Source organism: Vulpes vulpes, chromosome 1 (assembly GCF_048418805.1).
Source record: "Vulpes vulpes isolate BD-2025 chromosome 1, VulVul3, whole genome shotgun sequence".
Taxonomy (NCBI): Eukaryota; Metazoa; Chordata; class Mammalia; order Carnivora; family Canidae; genus Vulpes; species Vulpes vulpes.
In genome coordinates, this window is record NC_132780.1 from 53,074,153 (window position 1) to 53,096,922 (window position 22,770).

Below are 22,770 nucleotides of genomic sequence, written 5' to 3' on the forward strand. Positions count from 1 at the left end.
ACCAGGGATGACCAGCCCTCCCTCCTGGCCGGAGCCGCAGGGGTTAAATGGCCGGGCTCACTCGCATCTCCTGGGCTCTACTGGCCTCCCTGTCGCCCCCACCCAGCCCTCACCTCCACCGCGGCTGAGCCGCATCTCACACCTGCCTTCCCTTGGCGCAGGGAGCCGGGTGTGAATGGCACAGGGTCGTCCCGCTGGACGGCGCGGCTGCTGTCAGCAAAGCCGAGGGGCGCCGGAGGCAAAACAGCAGGAGAAGGTGAGGACATTCGAGAACTGAGACGAGGGAATAGGTTCGAATGGGCCCCATGTTTTACAGGTGTCTGTTTCATTAGCAGCCTTTGCATGGGTGTTTGGGGAAGGAGCGATCTGGGGAGAGCTAAGTATCGAGTCGCGGAGAGTCTGGCAAAGGGAGGAGCAGGATGAGAGCTGACGGGGGTGGGGGGGTGGGGGGGGTGGGGGGGTGGGCGGGACACAGAGAGAGCTGAAGGATCATCCCAGCCTTTCATCTCTGGCTGCGTTTGCGGGGCGTGGGTATGGAGATGTGGTCGGTTGACGAGGTCTGCAGCTGGCTGCTGGAGGAGAACCTGGGCGAGCTTGTTCAGAGGTTTCAAGGTGAGCTGCGCACACCTGGCCCACCTGTCTGGCCCGAGCGTCCTCCCCAGCAAGCCTAACGCAGGTGACCGAGGATGCGCGGCTGCCCCCCAGCCCCAGGCCGCACTGGACCTCGCATCCCAGGGAGGGGACGGGACCGGACAGAGCCTGACGGCAGGACCAGGCTAAAGTCCATGCCGTCCATGCATTTGAGTCCACCTTTGTCTCTGGGGAACACGCAGCACGGGGCCTGTCAGCTCCAGGACACCCGGGAGGTGCTATTTCTTGTAAAAACTGCCTGTTTCAGAGAATCAGGGGGCGGAGGTGGGGGGAGGCCCACACGTAGGCTAAATGCCTACACGGTGCCTCCACACTCTGGCACCTCCTGAGGCACAGACGGGGTTTGGGGGCGATGGGGCGTCAGGCTTCCAGCTTGGGCAGAAACGGGATCGGCTCGTGACTTCAGGGCGCAAGTGTAGACGATCCCTTTGACCCCACAAGGAAGTCTGCCCGTACAGAGTGCTGAGTGTGCGGGGCCTCAGCAGGCAAGCATGAAGAGACGCTGTTTTGTGGGGTTTTTTTCCTTTTCCCCAGAGGAAGAAGTGAGTGGGGCCGCTCTTCTAGCGCTTAATGACCACATGGTTCAGCAACTGGTAAAGAAAATTGGGCACCAGGCTGTTCTGATGGATTTAATTAAAAAACATAATAAGCAGAAGAGTCAAAGAGTGCGGCCCCCCGGGAGCCCCAGAGACACAGTCCCTGCCCCGCGAGCAGGAGCCGCCCCACGGTAAGTCTGCACCCAAGGGCCCCGGCCTTCACGCCCAGCTTCCCCGCTAGTGGCGGCAGCAGGACACCGGGGCTACGACTCTGGGAAAACTGTGATCACTTTGTGCAGATGGTGTAGGCAGTGTTTCTAATATCTGCATGCCAAGCTTTATGAGCCAAGATATATATATTTTTTAAATGCACCAGTTTTTAAATACTGACCCTGATTGTTAGGCAAGTCCTACAAACCGGGAGTTCTTGTATAGAAAGCTCTGGAGCAAGTGGTTCAAGTGAACCTGAGCACATGGGCCAAGGGACTCCTGCAGCTTAGGTCTTTCTAGAATCAGGTTTCAAGGGAGGCAAGTTGTACTGCTCTTTTGCTTTTTCTCCAACACTGTTTATTTATTTATGTATTTATTTATTTGCCAAGAATTCCTTATAGTACCTAATTCATATTCTCCTCTGGAGGCTCTCACAGTATAATTTGCTAAAGACTATTGCCACAATGAGTTTTCTAATTTCTCTGGGGGTATTCTTAGAATACAGAATGCTATGATCACATCCCACAAAAATCACGTAGAAAAATCTGTGGTGCCTTTGAGGTTTAGGGATGGGTTTTGTTGTTGTTGTTGTTGTTGTTGTTTTTCTTTTAATCGCTAACGTCTGCAATGAAAAGGAAATGATAGCAGGAATTACAAAATTAAAATGTTCGCTTTACAAGTCTATACCCAGGACCGTTTCAGGCGTCCTGACTTGGTTTTCCCATTTTTGAGACTTTTTACAAAGGTTCTAGGGTCAAATCATTGCTGCAGACCAATGATTCGTTCATTTTTAGAGTCTGATGTTTGACGAAATCCATTCTATGTCTTTTGTCTTTCAGATTATAGACCTATAATAACACATATTCCTGTCCTGCTCTTTAAAAAGTAATGCAATGTTAGAGAGACTTGGCTTACATAGTTTCCAGACTGTTTAGATATCTGGAACAAGAAGGGGGACAGTTAGTCTTGAAGGAATGGCCTTTGGTTGGCCCAAAGAGCCCACCATCTCATTTATTTGAAGGATTTCTCCTAAACACTGTTTTGATGTTTCTGTGTAAAACCAAACTCTTCAATGTGTGACTTTTGATGGAGTTCCCATTGCACGCTCTCCCTCCTTTCCAGCCAAGGTTGGGTGTGAACCTCAAACAGTGCTGGAAGTACTTTCCCAGCGTTCTCGGATGAGCTGGACGTCCTAGCTGGAAGCCCCTTCCAGTCGACTGCAATCTTGATATTGCATCAGGCACGGCTTGGAAGGAAACACACAGCCTCGTTTCCACTGCAAATCCATTTACGATGTTCTCCAGTAAACGAGAACTAGCTGGCCTGCCAGGAAATCCGGGCATCATTCCTGGTTCTACCGCTGCCTCGGATTGATTATGTTAAATGTTGACGTTCCTGTTGCTTCCTCTCTAGGTTGCAAAAAGTAATCCAGGACCTAATCTGATGTTGATTCACACTGATGTTGGTTGTGTCATAATCTTCGAGAAAATCTTTCCTCCTTCGGAGGAGTCTGGTGCTAAATGTTAAGCTTCGTTAAGCTGGCTAATAAAGCCGTTTTCAAATGTAGCCTAGACTGGAGCATTGGTGGTCCGGGGACTTAGGAGCCGGACACTTTACCCAGTAAGTAGCGCATTTACTGTCAGGACTGGTTGACTTAATCTGGAACAAAGCCACAGTTGCAGGTGGAGTATTAGTGATACTTGGTTTGAATTCCTATTGGCTACATTTGCTTATGGTCCAATATATGGTCACATGGGCATCATGATGATGAAAACAGGCATGAGACTATGCTATTTAATTAGACCCTTTCAGGAAGAGTTTCATAAAGACGGAAAACTGGGTGTAGCAGCAAGAACCTTGAAGCGAGGTATCAAGACACTTCATCGCAGACCTCTGCTCTGACGAGAGCTACTCATCCAACCCCGGAGATCTGCTTGGCTTTTTTTAGCTTCAACCGCAAAATGAAGTAGGTAGACGGACTGATGCTTAGGACTCCCTCTAAAGAGGATGGCATTCTAGGTCGGAGATTGCAGACGGGTTTCAACCTGAGTGCAGATTTCTTTTCGTGTGTAATGGTTGCCTAGGATGTGATCTCAGAGAGTCTTTGTAGGCCACCTCTGGACGGAATGTGTGGCATCCTATTCGGACCTGAGCGGATCACAGGAATATGGAATAGGAGCATTTGCGGTTGCTTTTCGGTTGTCGTTCTTGCGGGAGCTGGTAGAGAAATTACGGGACAGAAAGTCAGAAAACAGCTCCAGCCCTGGCTCTGCCACTGGGTAGCGTGTGGCTGTGAGCAACTTGCTCTTCCTTCTGGGCCTCAGTTGTACCACTCATAAAGTAGACCCGTGAAGCGGAGTCAGTGGACCATGGTTCTACGGGTAGTAGGTTTCCCGGATAATAAAGTTCCCCCCAGAATGGCGGGGAGGGGAAAAGGAACCTGACCGAGAGTTAATCACTTTACTTATTCATTTGTCGTTTGCAGAATAAGGATATCAACCCGTAGAGATATATTCTATTATCATCATCATTTCAAAAAGGAAAGGATTGATGCACCATTTATAACGTGACCGGTCAGTGCAAACAGCGCTGTCAACAGGCTTCAGCCGACCTCCGGGCACACATCCATGAGATGATTCCACAATGACCTTTTTTTTTTTTCCAGTTTTCTTAGTTGCACCTTAATGTAGAGCTCAACGGTGGACACAGGTTATGGGGGCACCATGGGCTGTCTTCTGTCCTCAGAGCTGCCCGCAGATGCAACAGCCGAGGCTCCCGTTGAGCAGCCCCTAACCCAACTCTTCTTTCTTGGCGACAGGGATGGACAGGCCCCCTGTCCGGCTGGCTGTGGGAGGCAGACGCCACCTTTGTATCCAGCTGCAAACCTGGATCACGGACCAATTGACCGCAGAGTCCTGAAACAGAGGTGGGGTGCCTAGCTTCTAAGCGTTTAAAAGCCAAACAATTACATTTGTCTTTATTTTCTCTGAGATGTCCTGTGGTTAAGTGTTATGTCTAAAGTGGAAACCTTTTGTTTTGCTGGAAGGGACTCTGATCAGGTGACGGAGAGATTTGGTACAAAAAGGAAGATTAAAATTTGTGACCGTCGTATTGGAAAAGTGAAGTTTTGAGATGATATTAGGCATCTTTCAAGTACACGTTAAGGAGAAAGAGGATTTCTCTGTTGTAAACTGTGTGAGGTGATTGGCAGCAGCCACAAAAATCGGATTTATTCAGTGCATCATGATGTCCCATGGAGTATGCGTGTTGTGGAATCTTGGCTTTTGTTTCGAATTTTGTAGTCATGGTTGTTTTAAATTGATCGTTCCTGATGGAGACACTACTTTGGTAGATATTTCCTTGTATTTCTACTGGATTCATGGGGCATAGGGTTACACTGGGATGAAGGGAAACTGTAAACCTGGAGAACTAGACCCAGAAATATGAAGGTCAGACAAAGTCCTGAGGACAGTCGTACGTAGGATGTGGCCTGAGAGTTGTGGCAGCCCGCACGGTGTTGCCAGGCCTCACAGCCTGCATGCATCGGGCACCATTGACCATGCATATGCTTCTCAGCTGCCCAGCAACATGTGCTTTTCTTAAGATGTCCCGTCATCGAGAGGAGGGATGTCCACTCTCATAAGAAAATAGGCCATAGTCAAGCCAGAGTGGGCCCTTTATAGTGTCTATAAGCTTCAATATCCTTATCTTATAGTCACAGCAGGCCTGTCGGCCCGGGGGGCATAGTCTCTCTGTTTTGTAACTAGGGACACAGATTTACAGGAGCCCAGACATGTGTAGCCAGTTTTCCTGAATAGGCCATATCGTCGCTTCAGGCCAGAGCAGCTGCCATGGGGCAGGAGCTCAGGGACCAAGGGCAGCAGCTGCCGGCCACTGGCCAGGGTCCTGCAAGCCCTCAAGGTCAGGAGCAGCTGCGCCTCTGAGCAGGAGACCTCGCAGACTGTGCTCCGCCCCTGGGCTGCCCTCTCGCCTTTGGCCTGCAGCCCCAGCAGCTGAGCCTCCCCCGGGGTCCAGGCCCACCTACCCCCGGGGCCCACCTCCCTCCAGGCCCACCACCCTCGGGCCCACCTCCCCCGGGGCCCACCTCCCCCCACCCCGGCCCCAGGCTCTCCCTCTCCAGCCCCAGGCCCTCCCCTATTTTACGTATTAAGGTCACACGCATCCCAGGAGAGCAGCAGTTGGGCAACGCAACCACCTGAGGAAGAAACCCAGAGTTTTTGTTGGAAGTTCCAGTTCTCTCTGCTCCCAGGGAGCCGCTGAGCCCCACCCTCCACAACAGTCACAAGTCGGGTGGGCTGGGTCCTTACAGGTGGAAGATGGTTATTTTGTAAAGCTACACAGCGGGGACCTGGCCCAGCAGGCCCCGGGGAGCGCGGCCGGGAGCACTGGTCACTGCAGGTCGCGGCCCATGAAGCACATTCAACCAGCATTTGGGAGAAATGAATTTCATACCCTCACCTGCTCCCCCCGCCCCACCAGGAAAAAGAAAAGAAAAGAGAAGAAGAAGAAGAAGAAGAAGAAGAAGAAGAAGAAGAAGAAGAAGAAGAAGAAGCCGCCACTGCCGCTGCCCTGGGCACGTGCGCTGCTCTGTGCGCTGCCAGGCTCCCGAAGCCACTGACTCCAAGACCACGTCCCTAAAGCCGCCCTCGGCCCCTGGTCCCGGGTGGCGGTCGCCGCCGCCTCGGCGCTGCACGTGGTCTGGGCCCATCTGCGGCCACTGAGCGGGTGATGTGTCGTGACCTTTGCTTCTGTAGGAATGAGGGACACACACGCAGAGGAGGGGTTCGACAGGGGAGCCCTGTGGGATCATCGGGAGTTTTTGGGACGGTCCTGCCAGTGAGAAGAAACCTTAAAGGTCGAGGCTGGAAGTTTCTGGATGTTTGTGTGTCTTCCAATGCCCAGAGGACCTGAGCAAGGGGAGGACAGTTGTGTGATTAGCAGGGCCCGAAGGCCCTGGGCCTCTGACTGTCACCGCGGCTGCTGGAGGTGGGAGGATGTCGCAGGAGCCCATCGGTCTGTCCCACTGCCCGTGCTCCTGCCGCCTCTCTCCACGTCCTCTGGGGTCTGCTTTGCCCAAACCCCCCAAGGCCTGGCCCTCTAAACGGCAGGGGTGGGGCCTGCAGCTTGGAAATAGGAAAAGCTGCCGCCAGGCGCGGAGATCGCAGAGCCAACCTTCTGTGGGCTGAGCGGGAGCAGGTGCGGGGATGGTGTGGGAGCAGGTGTGGGAGCAGGTGTGGGAGCAGGTGGGGGGCAGGTGGGGGGGCATGCGTGGACCAGGTGCGGGGACAGGTGCAGGAGCAGGTGCGGAGGCAGGTGCAGGGCAGGTGCGGGGACAGGTGCAGAGCAGGTGTGGGGGCAGGTGCGGGCCAGGTGCAGGGGCAGGTGCGGGGGCAAGTGCGGGCCACCTGCCAGGCTCCCGGGCCTGTGCTTCCCCGACCAAGGCGCCCTCTGCTCCCGGCTGATGAGCGGCTCACCCGGGTCCAGGCAGGGGGGCTCCAGGGTTCTGGCTAAGGCCCCTGAGGATGCTTCTGGTCCTCTTGGACTCGGGGAAAGGTGCTCACTGTTTCGAAGATACAGGTTAGCACATCCTTCTCTTTTCTGGGCTAAGATGACAGTAGGTTTTTGGCTTCCTTTCTGTCCTTCTATGTTCCAAGAACATTCCAGCTTTCAGATGCTGCTGCAGCCTGTGCGGCCCAGGTTCGGAGCTGATCCCACCAGGCTGGTCTGGCCGCCTCTACCGCCAGTGGAGTCTGTGAGCCTGGGTATGGAGAAGAAGGGGATGAAGAGGAGATCTCAGTGTAAAGTGGTCAGTGGGGCCCAGTCTTGCTCTCCAGTCCCTGGAGAGGATAGTATTTGCCACTGTTTTCTCTTCCAATGGGGGCACTACTACCCCTGGGGGTACCGTAGATGTGAAGACCCAGGCCTGCAGCCCCACTGGACATCCTTCACAGAAGAGTGGCCCATCTGGGCCTCAGTCTTAATCGAGCACCAGGGAGCCATAGTAGTTCATAAGACTGACAGCCGTCGCAGTTCCTGAAGGCAGCAGGTTATCCGTAGGCAGGTGCACTTGGAGAAGGGTGCCATTTGGGCTCTGAAGTCTGAAAAAGCAGAGATGATGGATGAAATGACCATGGCTCTGAAAGTCAACCAGGATTCAGCTGAGTGTGGTGCAAACTCTGCCCCTGGCTCTGTAGAGAAGCCACATGGGACGCAGCAGAAGCCGGGTGAGACCCAGAAGAGCTTCTGTGGGAGGCTTGGTTGGGGGAAGAGGGGTGTGTTGGATCATTTGCTGACTCTCCAGGGCCTCAGTCTAATCTCAGATACATTCTGTGTTTACAGAGGACTCTATTTCTATCCCAGGTCTGTCCCTCTTGCATTTGGGCCCCACTAGTTTTCGTATCTCAAACATCAGGACCCAGTGACACAGCGCTTCTTTTTGCTGGCACGTTGGCTTGGTGCCTTGCTAGTCCATGGTTCCTTTGAGATCGGTGGGCTATTTTTAATATAATGGAACTCTCCTCTTGGAAAGCTATCACTTTTCTGTGGGAAAACAAAAGTGTATGGAACAAAAGACCATCTTTATCTGTCATAGAACATTACTTTTAATATTTTATCTCTCTCTCAAATGCTTCTAAGTTGTTTTTTTTTTTTTTTTACAACATTTTTGTTGCAAACTGTTCTACTCAACAAATTCTCAGGGCCATGTGGGGGATTCGGACAAGGAAGACCAGCTGAAAGCCAGAAGGTGGGCGAGAGTCCAGCTGCAGAGAGGGCTTAAGATGAGCCTAGAAGAATGAGGGAAACAGGGCTTTCTGGGTGAGAGAAAGCACCGCAGACACATGGGTAGTGTGTTCTGGAAATCCAGAAGGCTTGATTTTTGGCTGGATCTGAGAATTCACATTGGATAATAGCTGATGATAACACAGCACAAAATTGGACCATCTGATGAGTGGTCCTCATTATTATGATAATGAATTCAAATTTGGGATATTCAGAAGTTAAACACCATGAATTTTATTTTCATTCACAGAATCTAAAAACCCCATCACCTGCTTTATTTGTGGAGACGAACAAAAGGAGAATGAAAAAATTTCCTCGAATATGAGAGTCACCTACACTGGAAGCAACAGTTTGGGACTCTTAAGATTTTTTAATTTGTAAAGAAACACTGAAGCTTTTTGGTCTGGGGGTTCAAGAGTTTACATTCTCCCTAAAGGAAGGCTACCTGCTTTCAGGGGGAAAAAGAACTGCCAGCGCTCACTAGCTCTGGATGAGGCTTTATTGCAGGGACTAGTTCCAGGCTTTTCCTTCCAAACATACATTTTTACATTCAGATATGTTAATAAATCATAGTTATTTTCCTCTTCTTGGAGAGTTCCAGGAAACCAAAGGGCTGATTATTCAAGGATGGGCCAGGCTCAGACCTTCCCTTAGAAAGAAGCAGCAGTCATTCTATCCTCAGGGAGAGCAGATACTGAAGATGTTATTGGTCAAAGAGAGGAACACAGTCCCCGCTGGCCTTACTACCACGTGCAATGCATAGTATCTGCTTGCTAGGATCGGGAGAATCCCGAATCGCCCACGACACGCAGCATACGGGTTGCACTGTAAGGAAACAGGGAGAGTATCGTGCCTCCAACAGTTGGAGACAGGGTGAAGTTTGCATGATGAATCACAAAAGGCAAAATATCTAGTATGGTCAGGTATTGAAGGCGAAGCCTCACCTTTACCACATGCTTGGTCTTTAGACCATGGGACTTTTAGATTTGCAGGGGAATTTCCACAGTGGCTTATGACTAATGGCAGCAAGCTTTCGGTCCCTGAGGTATTTCTAATTCTTTTACAGACACAGAATAGTCCCTAGAAATGCTGGTTCTTGGGTATTTGAGCTCCATGTGGCTCATGCATGACGTACAGTTATCAGATCACGTTAGCCCAGGGACAGCTGAGCTCCACTGTAGACGCCACGGTGGCCGTTAAGTCACAGACAAGTCAGTGTCCTTCAGAAGAAACTGCTTCAAAGACAACCATTGAAGTGGATAGATCAAGGGTTCATCAAATTAGGGCAAAATTTGTTATGTGATTAAGACAAATGTAGGAGGCCAGCAATAGCCCACTATCCATGCCATGTGCTTCCTTCCCAGCTCTATTTTGTGTTTATATATCTTGTCTTCTCTCTAGATAGTTTTTTCCTTTTTTTTTTTTTAAGATTGCATTTATTTATTCATGAGAGATACTGAGAGAGGCAGAGACACAGCCAGAGGGAGAAGTAGGCTCCTGTGGGAACCCCAATGTGGGACTCGATCCTGGGACCCCGGGGTCATGCCCTGAACCGAAGGCAGATGCTCAACTGCTGAGCCACCCAGACGTCCCTTCTGGAGAGAGTTTTCTTATGGATACTCCACCTGGGCATCCATTATATTGTCATTACAGGACAATTGTGTCTTAGGAAGAGCTTCTCTATAGGAATCTGGGAGCTGCAAACTACAAAGAGATGTTACTTCTGAATAGCATTGTCACACACACAAAAAAATACATAGCATTGTCGACAGCATTTTGAATGTGTCCAGACCTCAGATAGCCAGCTTGGAGTTGGTATAGTTTACTATGGCCATTCAAGTAGACCAGGAGCCATGGGCCTAGGACTCAACTTGCTTCTTCCTCTCGGGCATGGTTACTATGTCAAGCACGACTGGTCCAGCGTACTGGGTCGCTGGGTTATGTCTTAGGTCAAAGAGTAAACACGGAAGCCATTAACCAGCTCCAGCTGGCTGCTCCGCTGATGACATGGTGATCTCAGTGCTTATGTAAAATGAGATAGACGATCAAGAGGAGAAGGCTTTATGACTATCTAGAGGGACAAATTTAGAATTTTAAAAATGAACAATTACCTTATTATTTTTCACTCTCTTTTTTGCTTATTTTTTGAATAAGATTATTTCTGCCTTCAAGCTCACTGAGTCCTCTTTATATAATTTCAATTCTACATTAATCCTCTCTAGTACATTTTCTTTTATTTCAAAATTTATAATGTCCTATTATTTTAAACATTTTAGCATATTTTCCTTTAAGTCACTGAACATTGTTATACTAGCGGTCTTAAAGTCCTCATGGACATCTGGATCATCTTAGCATCATGCTCTGTTCATTGTTTTTACTTTTGAGACTGCGTTGCACTTTTATGGAGTTTTCCTTTGTTTCTTTATGTTACATAACTTTGGATTGTATCTTAGACATTGTGACTTGATTCTGTATATTCAAACAGTGTTGATTGTTGGTTAGTTTGTTTGAAGAAAGCAATGAAATTGATTGTACTCGAACTGAAAACTGTCTCCAGGATTAGTTCTTTTATTCTTAGCTGGGCTGTGGACACGGGTGCTTCTGGGTCAGCCAAACATTTGGACAGTTTATCCACAGAATTTGTAGTTCCCTCATATTAGCTAAGATTGTCCTCTCCCTCCCCAGACAGGAGGTTGCCCAAACTCCGTCCAGTAGTTGGGTAGTCCAGGGAGACAGCAGGTTTTCTATCAGAGGCTGAGCAGCACTGCCGGAGGCCTGCCTTCAGGGCAAAAGTCATAAAAATGAGACACATTCCACGTCTTCCTTTTCTTCCAAGTGTAGATTTTCTTTAGAATCTGCCTGCTTTTTTTTTTTTTTTTTCTGCTTTCTGGCATTTTCAGATAATTTGTGTTTGCTTGTTTGTTTGTTTTTGTACTTTGTCCATGCTAACAGTTATTATTCATGGGATAGTTCGTCCAGTCGGAGCTAATTAGGGCATTCCTGAAGCAGAACTCTGCTGGTCAACCATCAAAGTAGTCCACGTTTGAGTGGTGAATGCCTGGAAAGATGTGGTCATGTGAACAGTGGAGGCAAATACAAGAGATAAGATGTAAAGAAGTTTTCACAATGCCCGGATGTGGAGAATGACGACACTGAAGGGTTAAGTCTGAGTTGCTAAGGGAAAGATACAATGAAAGACACTGGGAAATTGAAATGGTATCTTGGTCAGCTCAGCTGCCATAATCAAATGGATTGGGTGGTTTAAGCAGCAGAGTCATGTCTTACATTCTGGAGGATGGAAAGTCCAAGATGAAGGTGCCAGCCAGTTTGGTTTCTGGGGAGAACTTTCTTCCTGGCTTGCAGATGGCCAATACGATGGAGACAGTGTGTGATCTGATGCCTCTTCTTACAAAAACACTGATCCTATATATCAGGGGCTCATTTAACCTTAATTATTTTTGTAAAGGTCCCATCTTTACTACAGCCTCACTGGGGATTAGGTCTTCAACATACAGAAGGTTGGTGGGAGAGACACAACTCAGTCGATAGCAAATGGAAAACTGGCTTTGAAATGAAAAGATTATAAATTATTTCAGACATGTTGATCATGAAATTAATAATGTACAAATTTCTGGAGAAGTAGGATGACACATGGAAAAGAAATTATTGATGATAGATTTACAATCCTTCCATGTATAGCTCAGAGCTGAGGCCACGGGGGATGGACGAGCTCTATGAGGGAGAAAGCGTAGATCAATACTGAGGCTTAAGAGGGCAAAGACCAAGCCATGTGTAAACTCACACAGAAGATAAAGGACGAGTAAGTGAGCAAATAAAATAAATGGGTTCTGGGAGAGATAGAAAGAGAGGAGGCAAGTAAAATAGTGTGTAGGAAAATGAGAGAGAAAAGGGGGCTGAGCAGAAGTGGTCATTTGTGCTAAGTGTGGTCAGGAATGTCTTGAAAAAGGCTGGTGTTAAAAGGCTGTGGATTTGTAAATCAGGAAATCATTATTGACTTTCGAGGAAGCAGTCTTATAAAGTGACGGGGAAGAGATTAATGTGCAAGAGATTAAGGAAAGGCTAGGATGGGTGTGACACGAGGGACATACGTGGAGCACAGATGGTGAGTTGGATTCCCAGGGTATGAATGCAGTGAGGAGCCACTGAAATGTTAACAATACTGTTGAGACCAAATAGAACTCAGCCGTCCATGCACCCTTCCACCGGTCATTGTGCAGTGATTCCATTAAGGCAACGTTATCTATGCTGGAGATAAAAGAAATAGTCCCTTCTCCCGGGTGACACCTATGTCTCTTGTGCTCACTGCCAAGGCTCCACCGCTGTCTTCTGTGTCTTGAAATCTTTCCTTAGAGAGCTGGGGCTCATCCTCACCTGTTCTTACTGGAGCTATCTTCCTTATGGTAGGTGATGCTCCCCCCCCACTACTGTCTGCAAAATTAAGATAACTTTCATTCTTCTTGAAGTAGTGACCTCTGGGTGTTGCATACAACCGATGCATCTCTAAATTCTACCTCTGAAACGGATGCTACAGTATATGTTAATGAAGTCAATTTTAGATTAAAAAAATCTTAAAGATAAGAGAACTAAAAAAGTTAGACAAAGTTTCAGATTCAGTGAGCCTTTTCATGAGAACCTCATCTCAGTTTTTAAAAACTAGGGCATATTGCAATAATGACACTGTCATTTATCAGATGTGTCGACGGTATTATAAGGTTTTTTTTTTATTACAAATATAAACTCTACATATAAGCTGGGTAGTTCAGTAGACTTTGATTCATTTAAACCCGGATCAATCCTAGCCATTAACTTTGTTTTAAAATCTTTCTGGTCGATTTTATTGGATACCCAGGATTGAGATCCCTTGGATCGGTGGTGTGCTGTTTGGTGGATCTTGTCGAAGAGCACTGACACTGAGGTGGGAACAGAAATATTAGTGTCCTCTCAGTTTGGGAATGCTTTCTGCTCCCTGCACTTGCTGTAGGGTGACTTCTGCTGGTATCTTGCTCAACCGTACCTCAGTAAAGACAAGATGAATAATTTTAACCTCACAGTAAAGATTTTTTGATCCAATGCAAATGCCATTTTGTGGATGTGAAATGAGTATGCGAGCAGTTATCTGCTCCCAAACTGGAGCATATTTTTAATTTCTGATGAGTCCCTTTGCTTGTGCTGTATTTGTTTGGACTTGAATTAGTTAGCCTGACTTGCATTCCCCTCACTTCCACTTAACCTTGTTAAAGTGCTGTAATGTAAAGAAAAAAATTGGATGTCCCTTGATTTTGCCTAATGATGCTGTTAATTGAAGATGGAATATCTAGGTTTGACAGAGCTTGGATGTGTCTCGCTACGTTTAGGGCATTTGACAAACATAACACCATGCGCTGTAGTCGCTACTCTTACTTTGAGGAGAAGAGACATAGAGAAAAAACACATAGAAGAAGAAGGTGAACATTGTACGAAGCCCTCTCTGATCGCACGGGAATACTAAAGTTATCCCGATGCAGGACTGAAGAGAGAGCGACCTCAAAGGCGTAAAGGTGTCGGGCAGCTAACTTAGCTACTAGAAACTCCTGGGGAAAAGGAGATAAAATGTACTGAAACTGAGTTTAACACCAGTGCAGTTACCGCACCTTTTAAAAACATGGGAAGGCACAAAACACAGCCGACAACATCCGCCTTGGTAAAGGGTAGATCATGGGAAAAAGGAAAGGAAACCTGCAGAAGACTAAGTGGCCTTTGGTAGACGTCGTCGCGCTCACCGTTGGCCGAACGACCGAAAGAAATGAGACAGAAACATCCTGGGAGTAGCTTGGCTGCAGCACAGATTCCGTCGGGGAACTGCCTACTGCTGCCCTGGATCAAGTATGAAATTACCCACGTGCTTATTTTAGCCAGGACATTTCCCCGTTGACGTGGGGCTGCCAAAGAGGCCTAAAGGAGAGAGCTTATCATGAAAGGGGAGGGGAGGGCTTTCTCCTCTCTTCTTCATCCCCCACGCTTCCTAATGCCTCACGCACTCTGATAACATAGGACCTCAGATTCTAAAGGAAGCCTGGCCTTTCAAAACTCATCAGAATTTTGTTTGGACAACTAAGGATTCCATGGGTGTGCCAGAAAACGAACCTACTTAGGCTAATTCCGGAAATCCTTCTGTTCTTTGTCTTCTACTTGGCTTGCCTCTACTACTTCGCTTCCCTTCCAAGGCAAGCCTATTGCCTCTGGTAACTTGTGTGGAAATTTTACAATAGATTCTTCTTTTTACACACTTAACCATCAGTAGCTAGCCTTAAGGTTTTCAAAGTGGTTCTGATACTTAATTATATAAATAGCTTTAGTGTATCATTTACCTAACGTGCAGTTCATCTATTTCAAATACACAGCTCAGTTCTTTTTAGCAGATTTCACAGCTGTGTGACCACTGTCCCGGTCCATTTGGGAATGCTTCCATCCCCTTGAATAACTCCCTTACCCCCCTTTGCGGTCCCCACTCCGATCTCCAGCCCCAGGAAAACACTGATCAGCTTCATCTGCCTTCTGTAGCCATAGTTTTCTGTAACCTTTTGTAGAAACTTCATCTAATATAAGTATCTGATATGTACTTTTAATTTAGAAACTCAGTTTACCTTATTAACATGGCCAAAGACCAACTAAATTAAGCGGATCTTGTATTTCACTGTAAACAGCAAGAGAGTACATCAATTAGAAGGATTTTCTTAATCAGGTGCTGAGACTTTAATTGTATGCCTCATCTGCTTTGCTTAGTTGCAACTAACTCTTTTAGTTGGATATCTTCTTCCGTTTTGAGCTCTACGTCACATATTCCCTCTTCAAGATGTATGGCTCAATCTTCTTTCCAACTTTAGGCCTTACTCCGCAGTCTCTTTTATTAAGACATTTTCTTTCCAGAACTACAAATATTTATGTGTGTACAAAGGGAAAGAAAACAGAGATATCTAATGAGCCCGCAAACATTTGTGGATAGATAGTAGAGGCAAGATGGATTGATGAATTCCATATTTAGACCTCAGGAAAGTGGTTTATATTATAAGTTCTTGGGATGTAGAGAACTCACAAATTGCATCTATTTGAAATAGAATTTCACTCTCTGTTTTTATTTAACAGAAGGAATGTGAAACATGTTCTAGCAAGGAATAAAGCATTGCAGTGGACTAAGTCTTACATTTTGCCAGAGTTTCCCTATGATGTCAAATGCATGTTAGCAGAACACAAGTGTCCTGATCACAGCGTGAGGATAAGGATCATTGAGTTTCTCCAAGCCGACATGACTAAGTATCTGGAAGGCTCACTGTGACTAATAACGGGCCATCCTTGCTGGTTTGGGAGGGGCTCTGTTTTCAGAGAGGAGTAGAACTCATTGGGAGCCAAAACTCTTCAGATTTTGGATGACGTGTTGGTAATAAGCCCAACGTTGCCCATTGATCAATTACAATTGTCAACATTGTATTTGAAGGTCTCCATTGTTGTACAGAAGGTTATGAAGGAAAGGGAGTACAATTTGGACTCCTAGGCAGGAATGCAGGCTGCTTGAAGTGAAAAATGTCCTCGTTGCACACAACAGGTATCCCAGCACCCAGCAGTACAATGATGTGGTCAACGCGCTGCTGCAGGCCTACCCCTTCCTGGACGAGGACGGCTGTGACTTTGTAAGTGACACATGGTGCCATGCCATTCACCTCCACCCATCTTAAAATAATAGCTTTGAGTTGTCCGGTAATTGTATGCCCCATTCCCCTCCCCTCAGTCTCTCTATCCACCCATGTCTGTTTCTCTCTCTCTGTCTCGTTGTCTCTAGCTGGTCTCTCTCTCTGATTTTGTTCCTTTAGCTTTGTCTCATCTGTCAGTCCTTGTTTTTTTCTTATCTTTGGTCTCTCTCTACCCCCGCTTCCTCCTTCTTCCCTCTCTCCCTCCATCTCTCTCCTTCTCTGTCTCTGTCTCTGCTCTTTTTTGATGCCTTCTCTGACTCTCTGTGTGTTCCTTTGCGTTTTTAAATATATATATATATTTAAATATATATATTTATTTATTAATTTATATATATTTATTTATATATATAATATATATAATTTATTTATTAATTTATATATATTTATTAAAAATATATATATATATATATTTCTTTTTAGAGCAGTTCTAGGTTTACAGCAGGATTGAGAGGAAGGTACAGAGGTTTCACACAAACCCCTGCCCCCCCCCCAGGCATAGCCACCCCCATTGTGAATGTCCTCTACCAGAGTGGGACACCTGCTACAGTGGGTGAAACTATATGGACATCATTATCACCCAAAGCCCGTAGTCTCCATTAGGATTCACACTTGGAGCTGTACGTTCTGAGGTCTTCTATGTCTCTCTGCCATCATCTTTCTGTGTCTCCCTCAAAGTGGTTTGGAAGCTTATGTATCCTGTTGAGTCTTTAAGGGATGTAATGCGCAGAAAGAAGGATGTGACCACACCTCCCTCAGTGCTATCATCACTGGAGCGTTGCTTGCCTTCCTTCCTCCTTTCCATCTTTCCATTCTCTTTCTGTATTTTCAAGAAATGTTTATTATGTGTGGATAGAATCAGAATTTCCAGAGTGGGAGAGGGAATATATATATATATATATATATATATATATATATATATATATATATTCAGGTGGAGGGCGGCGTGCATGGGGCATTCCTACAACATATACATATATATATGTGTATATATATATATATATATATATATGTATATATATATATATACTTTTTTTTACCACTCAGACTCAAAAAGGGATAGTACTCTGTGTCTGGGGCTAGTAACCATTGAAAGCCAGACTGGAATTTAAGCATTGTTGTTGTTTCTAGTATGACATCCTTCCTAAAATAATAATTTACATTTTCTGTTTGAACAAGTCACATATTCACATAGTTCAAAATTCAAAAGCTACAATAAGATATAAATGGAAGTCTCCCTCCCACCTCCATCCCCTAGCTACCTCGGTACCTAATCTTCCTCCCCAGAAGCTGCTGATGTTATTAAGATTCTTTCCGGAGATTCTTTGCATACATATAAGCAAATATGTATTTATCCAGTTACATTTTGACCTTTGGTTTCATGGTTATGAAAGTGAGACAAATAGAACGTAGTGGATAATGCTCACCTGGATCGTGTGTGCACTTTATGCACTTGTGTCCCCCGAGGTGTTCATGAAAGACGCTTAACTGATAAAGAGACCTGCGAAGTCGCTTAGCGTTCCCTGGCCCGTGCTCACACACACAGGTGGTAGGGAAACTGAGGCCCGTGGTAGATAATTACCCCGATTCCCCCAGCAAGGGTGTATGACGTTGTGTCTCCTGTAGCAGGGAAGACGTAGATGATGTCTGAGAATGTCCGTCTGTGGGTGAAAAAGAGAGCAAGCAAGCAAGCTCTTGGTCATTTTTAGAGCTAACTGTCTTCTCAGCTTTTATTTGGGGAATTGTCATGTGGGCACCGAGGTTGTAGGAATGCCCCATGCACGCCGCCCTCCACCTGAAGCCTTGGGGCGAGGGCTCCCCACGCTGGCAGCGCCGAGGCCCAGGTGGTGGAGGCGGAGAGGCGCTGTCCTCGCACCGCAGGATGTTCCGCGCATCCCTCCCCCCCAGCCACGAGGACCACAGCCTCTCCAAACCTCGCACGTGCCCTCTGGGAGGAGGGCAAAATCCTGATGGTTAGGAGTCTCCGTCCTAGATTCTCTAACTGTTGATATTTTGCCCCAGTTATTTTTTGTGGTTCATACTTATTTGCTTTGGCTGAGCCTATGGCAACAGAAAACAAGTTTCCGAGGCCATTCCCTGGGCAGCCTTGTGCCGGGAGGCGCCTCCTTTGTAAGCACAATAGCGCTGTTATGCCCAAGGAAACTAGCGGTGCCTACGTGGTGTCATCCACAACCACTGCAGGAGGATAGATGTACCCATATGCCCATGTCCCCAATTATTCCAAAAATGTCCTTGAAATGGAGCTTCTGCTATGGGATCTAGCCAAGGATCATTCACGGCGTTTCACTGTCTCTTCAATTTCGTTTGGTCTCAGAGTCTCTGCGCCCTTTTTGGTTTTTCCTGATTCTGATTATTTGGATAAGTCTGGTCTAGTTGCCGTAGGAGAGGGTTCCTAGTCTGGGTTTGGCCGAACCGCTCCTACGGATCATATGTGGGTTTAAAACATGCGGCAGAGCCCCGCCTGCTGGAAGGCCCCGGGCAGCTCCTGGGTCAGCGGCCTATTTATTTCAGGGGGTCACGCTGCCCACCCAGGTGCAGGGCATAGGGGGGTGGGGCTGTGTCTGAGGCTTCTGTGTGCAGAGCTCATGGGCACAGCCCCCCCATTGGTGGGTGTCCCCCCGGCAGTTAATGCGGGGAGAAGGGGAGGCCAGGGAGGTCTTGGCACCAGGGCCACAGGAAGGCTGCGGCCTGCCCACCGCATCCATAGGCCCAGCCAGGCAGGAGGGCGAGGGATGTGCACAGCTTCACATTTGGGCCTAAGGAGACCAAGGGCACCCACACCGCACAGCCTGCGGGAGGTGCCAGGGCGCCTGAGCCACCCACACTCAGCCCTGGGCTGCGTCTACCTGCTGCCCGTCCCCTCAGGGCAGAGGGGCCTGAGCAACACTTCAGTTTGCCAGCAGCTTCCAGGAGGGGCTCCGAGACCCGGTGTGGCCTGGGAAATGGGGCACAGCGGCAGGGAGTCCCGAAGGTCATGGGAGACAGGAGCCCGCCCAGCCATGGGGGCCCCCGGGGAGCTCCACGCTGGATCAGCCACATCCTGGCTTCCGGAGAGCTTCGGTCCTTGCCACCCTGTCCTCGGGTTGCAGAACTGCAGGGCGCTGGGCTCAGGAGGGGGGACCCAGGGATGCCCAGGCTGCTCACCACCAGCCTGCGAGGCACTGGGGCTCAGGAGGGGGGACCCAGCGACACCCAGGCTGCTCCCCGCCCCTCTGCAAGGCGCTGGGGCTCAGGAGGGGATGGCCCAGGGCCGCCAGTGCACCAGGGACTGACGCCTCATCCCCTGGGCAGCTTCCCAGACGCCGGCGGTCCCGGCTGGCAGGTGGCGGATGTGAGCCTGCCCCTGTGCCTGCGGCCTGGTGAGGGGGGGCAGGCAGCAGCAGCAGGAGGCAACGCGGGAGGGCGGGAGTGGGGCAGGCGGGGGGTAGGGGTGGGGTGGGGTGGGGAACAGAATGGAAAAGCCCAGAAGCGGGAGAGTGCCAGTGAGGGCCAATGAGGGCGGATGAGGACGGCTCAGCGCAGACGGAGGGTGGCGCCCTGGCCGGGGCAGCGACCCGAGCTGAGACCCAGGGCAGGGCCCAAGCGCCGGGTACCAGGCCAGGCAAGCTGGCGGTGGAGCTTCTGGGGCCCCACGGCCCTGAGGAGGCCAGCGCTGGCCCGACTGCCCACCGAGCCCAGCGCTGCGGCCCATGCGGTCCTCGCCGTCGCGGAGCCCAGCCGCCTGCCTGCTCTCCTCGCCCACCGGGGCCCAGAGGCCCTCCTGGCCTGGCCCCCAATCCCGCTCACCCAGAAGGCCGCACCCTCTGGGCTCCGGGAGGACCCGCCGGCCACACGGCCAGCTCGGGCCGCAGCCGCGGCGTCCACGGAACCTGTGAGAACCCCCAACCTTCCCGCCGCACCGCCCAAAGACAAGCCAGGGCCCGAAGTTCTGCGCCCCGAGGAGGGGTGCCCAGAGAGCCTGAGGACCTCTGCCCTAGGGCCAGAGCCAAGGACAGAAGCTCCCCGCGAGCCGCGACGTGACCAATCCACACTGGACCGCAGCGGAGCTCCCTGGGGATCCCTGCGCCCCCCACGCCTCCACATCGGGGCGGGCTCCTGTCTCGCGCGACTTTCGGGACCCCTGCCACCGCCCCCCATTTCCCAGGGCTGTCCCTACGCCCTGGCCTGGTGTTCCCACCCTCAGACCCACCGCTGCTCAGATGCACCTGCTGCAGGAAGGGTCTGCGGCCCAGCACAGGCAACAGGAAGCTCTCCGTTGCCGTTAGGACACTCTCCTTCCGGAACAGCAATGACCCACCTCGGCTCAGTGGGCCCTTCCCGTGTCCCCTCCTTCCTAGGCAAGCCCAGCCTTCGTGTGTGAAACAGTCCACGCCCCGCACCTACCTGGGGAAGGAATGCTGCAGTCGTCGCCAAAGGGGATTTCAGGGGGTGATAGAGAAAACAATTTTAAGAAAATGCATCAATGAATATCCACCTGAGCCAGTTGTTGGTTCCTCCCTAGAGCCCAGAGGAAAAGTGGAACGTACTGCAGAGACAGCAACTATGGCCGAAAACATCCAATGTGGGGAATTAGAAAAATCCAGGTTTAAGAGCCAGCATATTCACGCAATAACTAGGTGGCATCGGGGAACTAATTTTTATTTTTCTGGCTGTTTCCTTAGTTATCATTTAGGGATTATGATTTCTACAGCAGCATCGCAAGATTGTTGTGAAGGTAAGTGGAAGGATAGTTATGTTATTTCTACTACTCTGATGTGAAAATAATTTCAAGCCCAAGAGTGATAAAGATTTTATTGTTTGTCTGAGATCATTCCAATCTCCTTGAAGATGAAGTCTTGTCTTTGTGGGTGTTTTTGTTTGTTTTTTACATTTTATGCAGTTTTTATGGAAACGAGCTCTCAAAGATCGCTTTAAATATGTTCGGAGACCCATAGAAGATGATGAACAAGTGATGAGAAATAAGTGTAAATTTGGACACCGAAGAGGCCAGACAAAGAAATCTCGTACTGATACAAGCTTTGATAAGGTTAAAATTGTCCGGATAAAAGTAAGCTTGGATGTTTAAATGTTCTGATACTGTGTTGATTGATTGATTAAAGGATAATAAGTGATAGCATCTAAAATCAGTAAAATGCAATGAGATATTCTTTCTGAAAACTGGGAGGCAGGGAAATCTGTTTTGCATGGCTAAAAATATGAGTGATATTATTTCCAAAAGAGGGCTTCCAGAAACTGTTTGAGCAGGATGCGTTATTCATCATCTCGTGTTTATTCTTTCACAACCTTTGAAAAACCTGGAAACACCCTTCTGTTCTGGGTCTTTGATAAATGTCTCTTCCTCTGATCATGAAATATAGCTTGTATTTTTGCTGTTCTTATTGCTACAGACAGACGTTAGCACTCATATTGTAGGGAAGCCCGTGTCCTCGAAGTTTTAGGGAAGAATGTAACCCACAGGCATGGATACAGACTCCATCCTGCTCTTCTGTTGCCGGAAGGCGGTGTCCCGTGCCAACCCAGAGGTGGCCTGTGAGGACTTGCAGGCCTACAGGTACCTCCCTCCGCAGCGGGTTTGCTATAAGTAATGCACGTGTAGGTCTAATTATCGCGATCCTATAAATTTCCTTAGCTTCCTCAAAACCCCCAAATATGGTTAAAGCCCCAAATGTCCCCTGCTAATAAAGTAAACGAACTCCTCAGGAAGGATGCCCAAACTACCAAGTAGAAGAGAAGTCAAGTACCAAGACTGTCTCTCTCCACAGGTGGAGGAAGAAGCAGGCTCCCTGTGGGGAGCCCAATGCAGGACTCGATTCCAGGATCCCAGGGTCACTGCCTGAGCTGAAGGCAGAAGCTCAATCACTGAGCTACTCAGGTGTCCCTCTTTCAAAATTTTTTGAAAAAAAATTTGGCTTGACTTTTTTTTGGTGAAAATTTATTCTGTTTTCTTGAAGCAGTATAGAAAGGACTCTGACATTTCTATAGGAGCTTTTGCTTTTCTCTTTCTGATTTTTTTTTTCTAATTGCAATGAAATTCTCTTAGTTGAGAGGCTTTTAGTATGATCTATAGATGCATAGATTATTTTATCTTTGTCAGCTAATTTAACCTACATTTAGTTTCTTTTTAAGAGTTTTCAATAACTCAGTTTCTTCAAAACTGCCTTTGATACCATCTTCTCAGGGGTCTTAATTTTATGATGTATTTGTTATATCCATTCTGAATCCCTACAATCCATGTTGTCTTATCCAGGAATAGCAGCTGTTCTAGTATTCTAGTTCCCTATTTATCGTCTGCTCAGTGGTTCTGTTCATTTTTAAAAGTGGGGTTTCCAAGTCTCCAACTATTATTATCATTATTGAATTGTCTCTTTCTCCCTGTAATTCTGTCCATTTTTGCCACATGAGTTTTGGGACGCTGTTGTTAGGTGTATATAAGTTCATATTGCTATATCTTTCTGATGAATTGGCTTTATTCCCATTACAAAATATTTTCCTTTGTCTCTATGAACAGTTTTTGTTATAAAGCTTATTTCGTCTGATGTTAGGATAGCTATTCCCTCTCCCTGTTTGCTGTCGTATCTTTGCCCATCTTTTTACCCTAAACACTTTGTGTCTGAATCTAAAGTGTGTCTCCTGTACACAGCATATAGTTGGATCATTTTTACCATCTATTCTTCCAATTATTAAATATAATGACTTACAAGATAGAATTTATGTCTCCTATTTTACTATTTGTTTTTTACTCATCATTTGTTTTTTGTTATTTTATTCTTTAATTACTGTCTTCTTTTGTGTTAAGTAGATATTTTCGA

At 47.9% G+C, this 22,770-nt stretch overlaps 1 protein-coding gene across 1 annotated transcript in view; it reads left to right on the forward strand.

Moving 5' to 3' along the window:
• The first annotated feature begins 516 nt into the window (after positions 1-516).
• SAMD3 (sterile alpha motif domain containing 3) overlaps positions 517-22,770 on the forward strand; it is a 38,025-nt gene continuing 15,771 nt past the window's right edge. The window contains exons 1-6 of the mRNA XM_026013389.2: positions 517-612; positions 1,186-1,378; positions 4,216-4,323; positions 15,342-15,527; positions 15,799-15,883; positions 20,841-21,008. Of these exons, the coding sequence (XP_025869174.2) occupies positions 534-612; positions 1,186-1,378; positions 4,216-4,323; positions 15,342-15,527; positions 15,799-15,883; positions 20,841-21,008 (819 nt within the window). The 5' untranslated portion in view covers positions 517-533. The remainder of the gene's footprint in view (positions 613-1,185; positions 1,379-4,215; positions 4,324-15,341; positions 15,528-15,798; positions 15,884-20,840; positions 21,009-22,770) is intronic.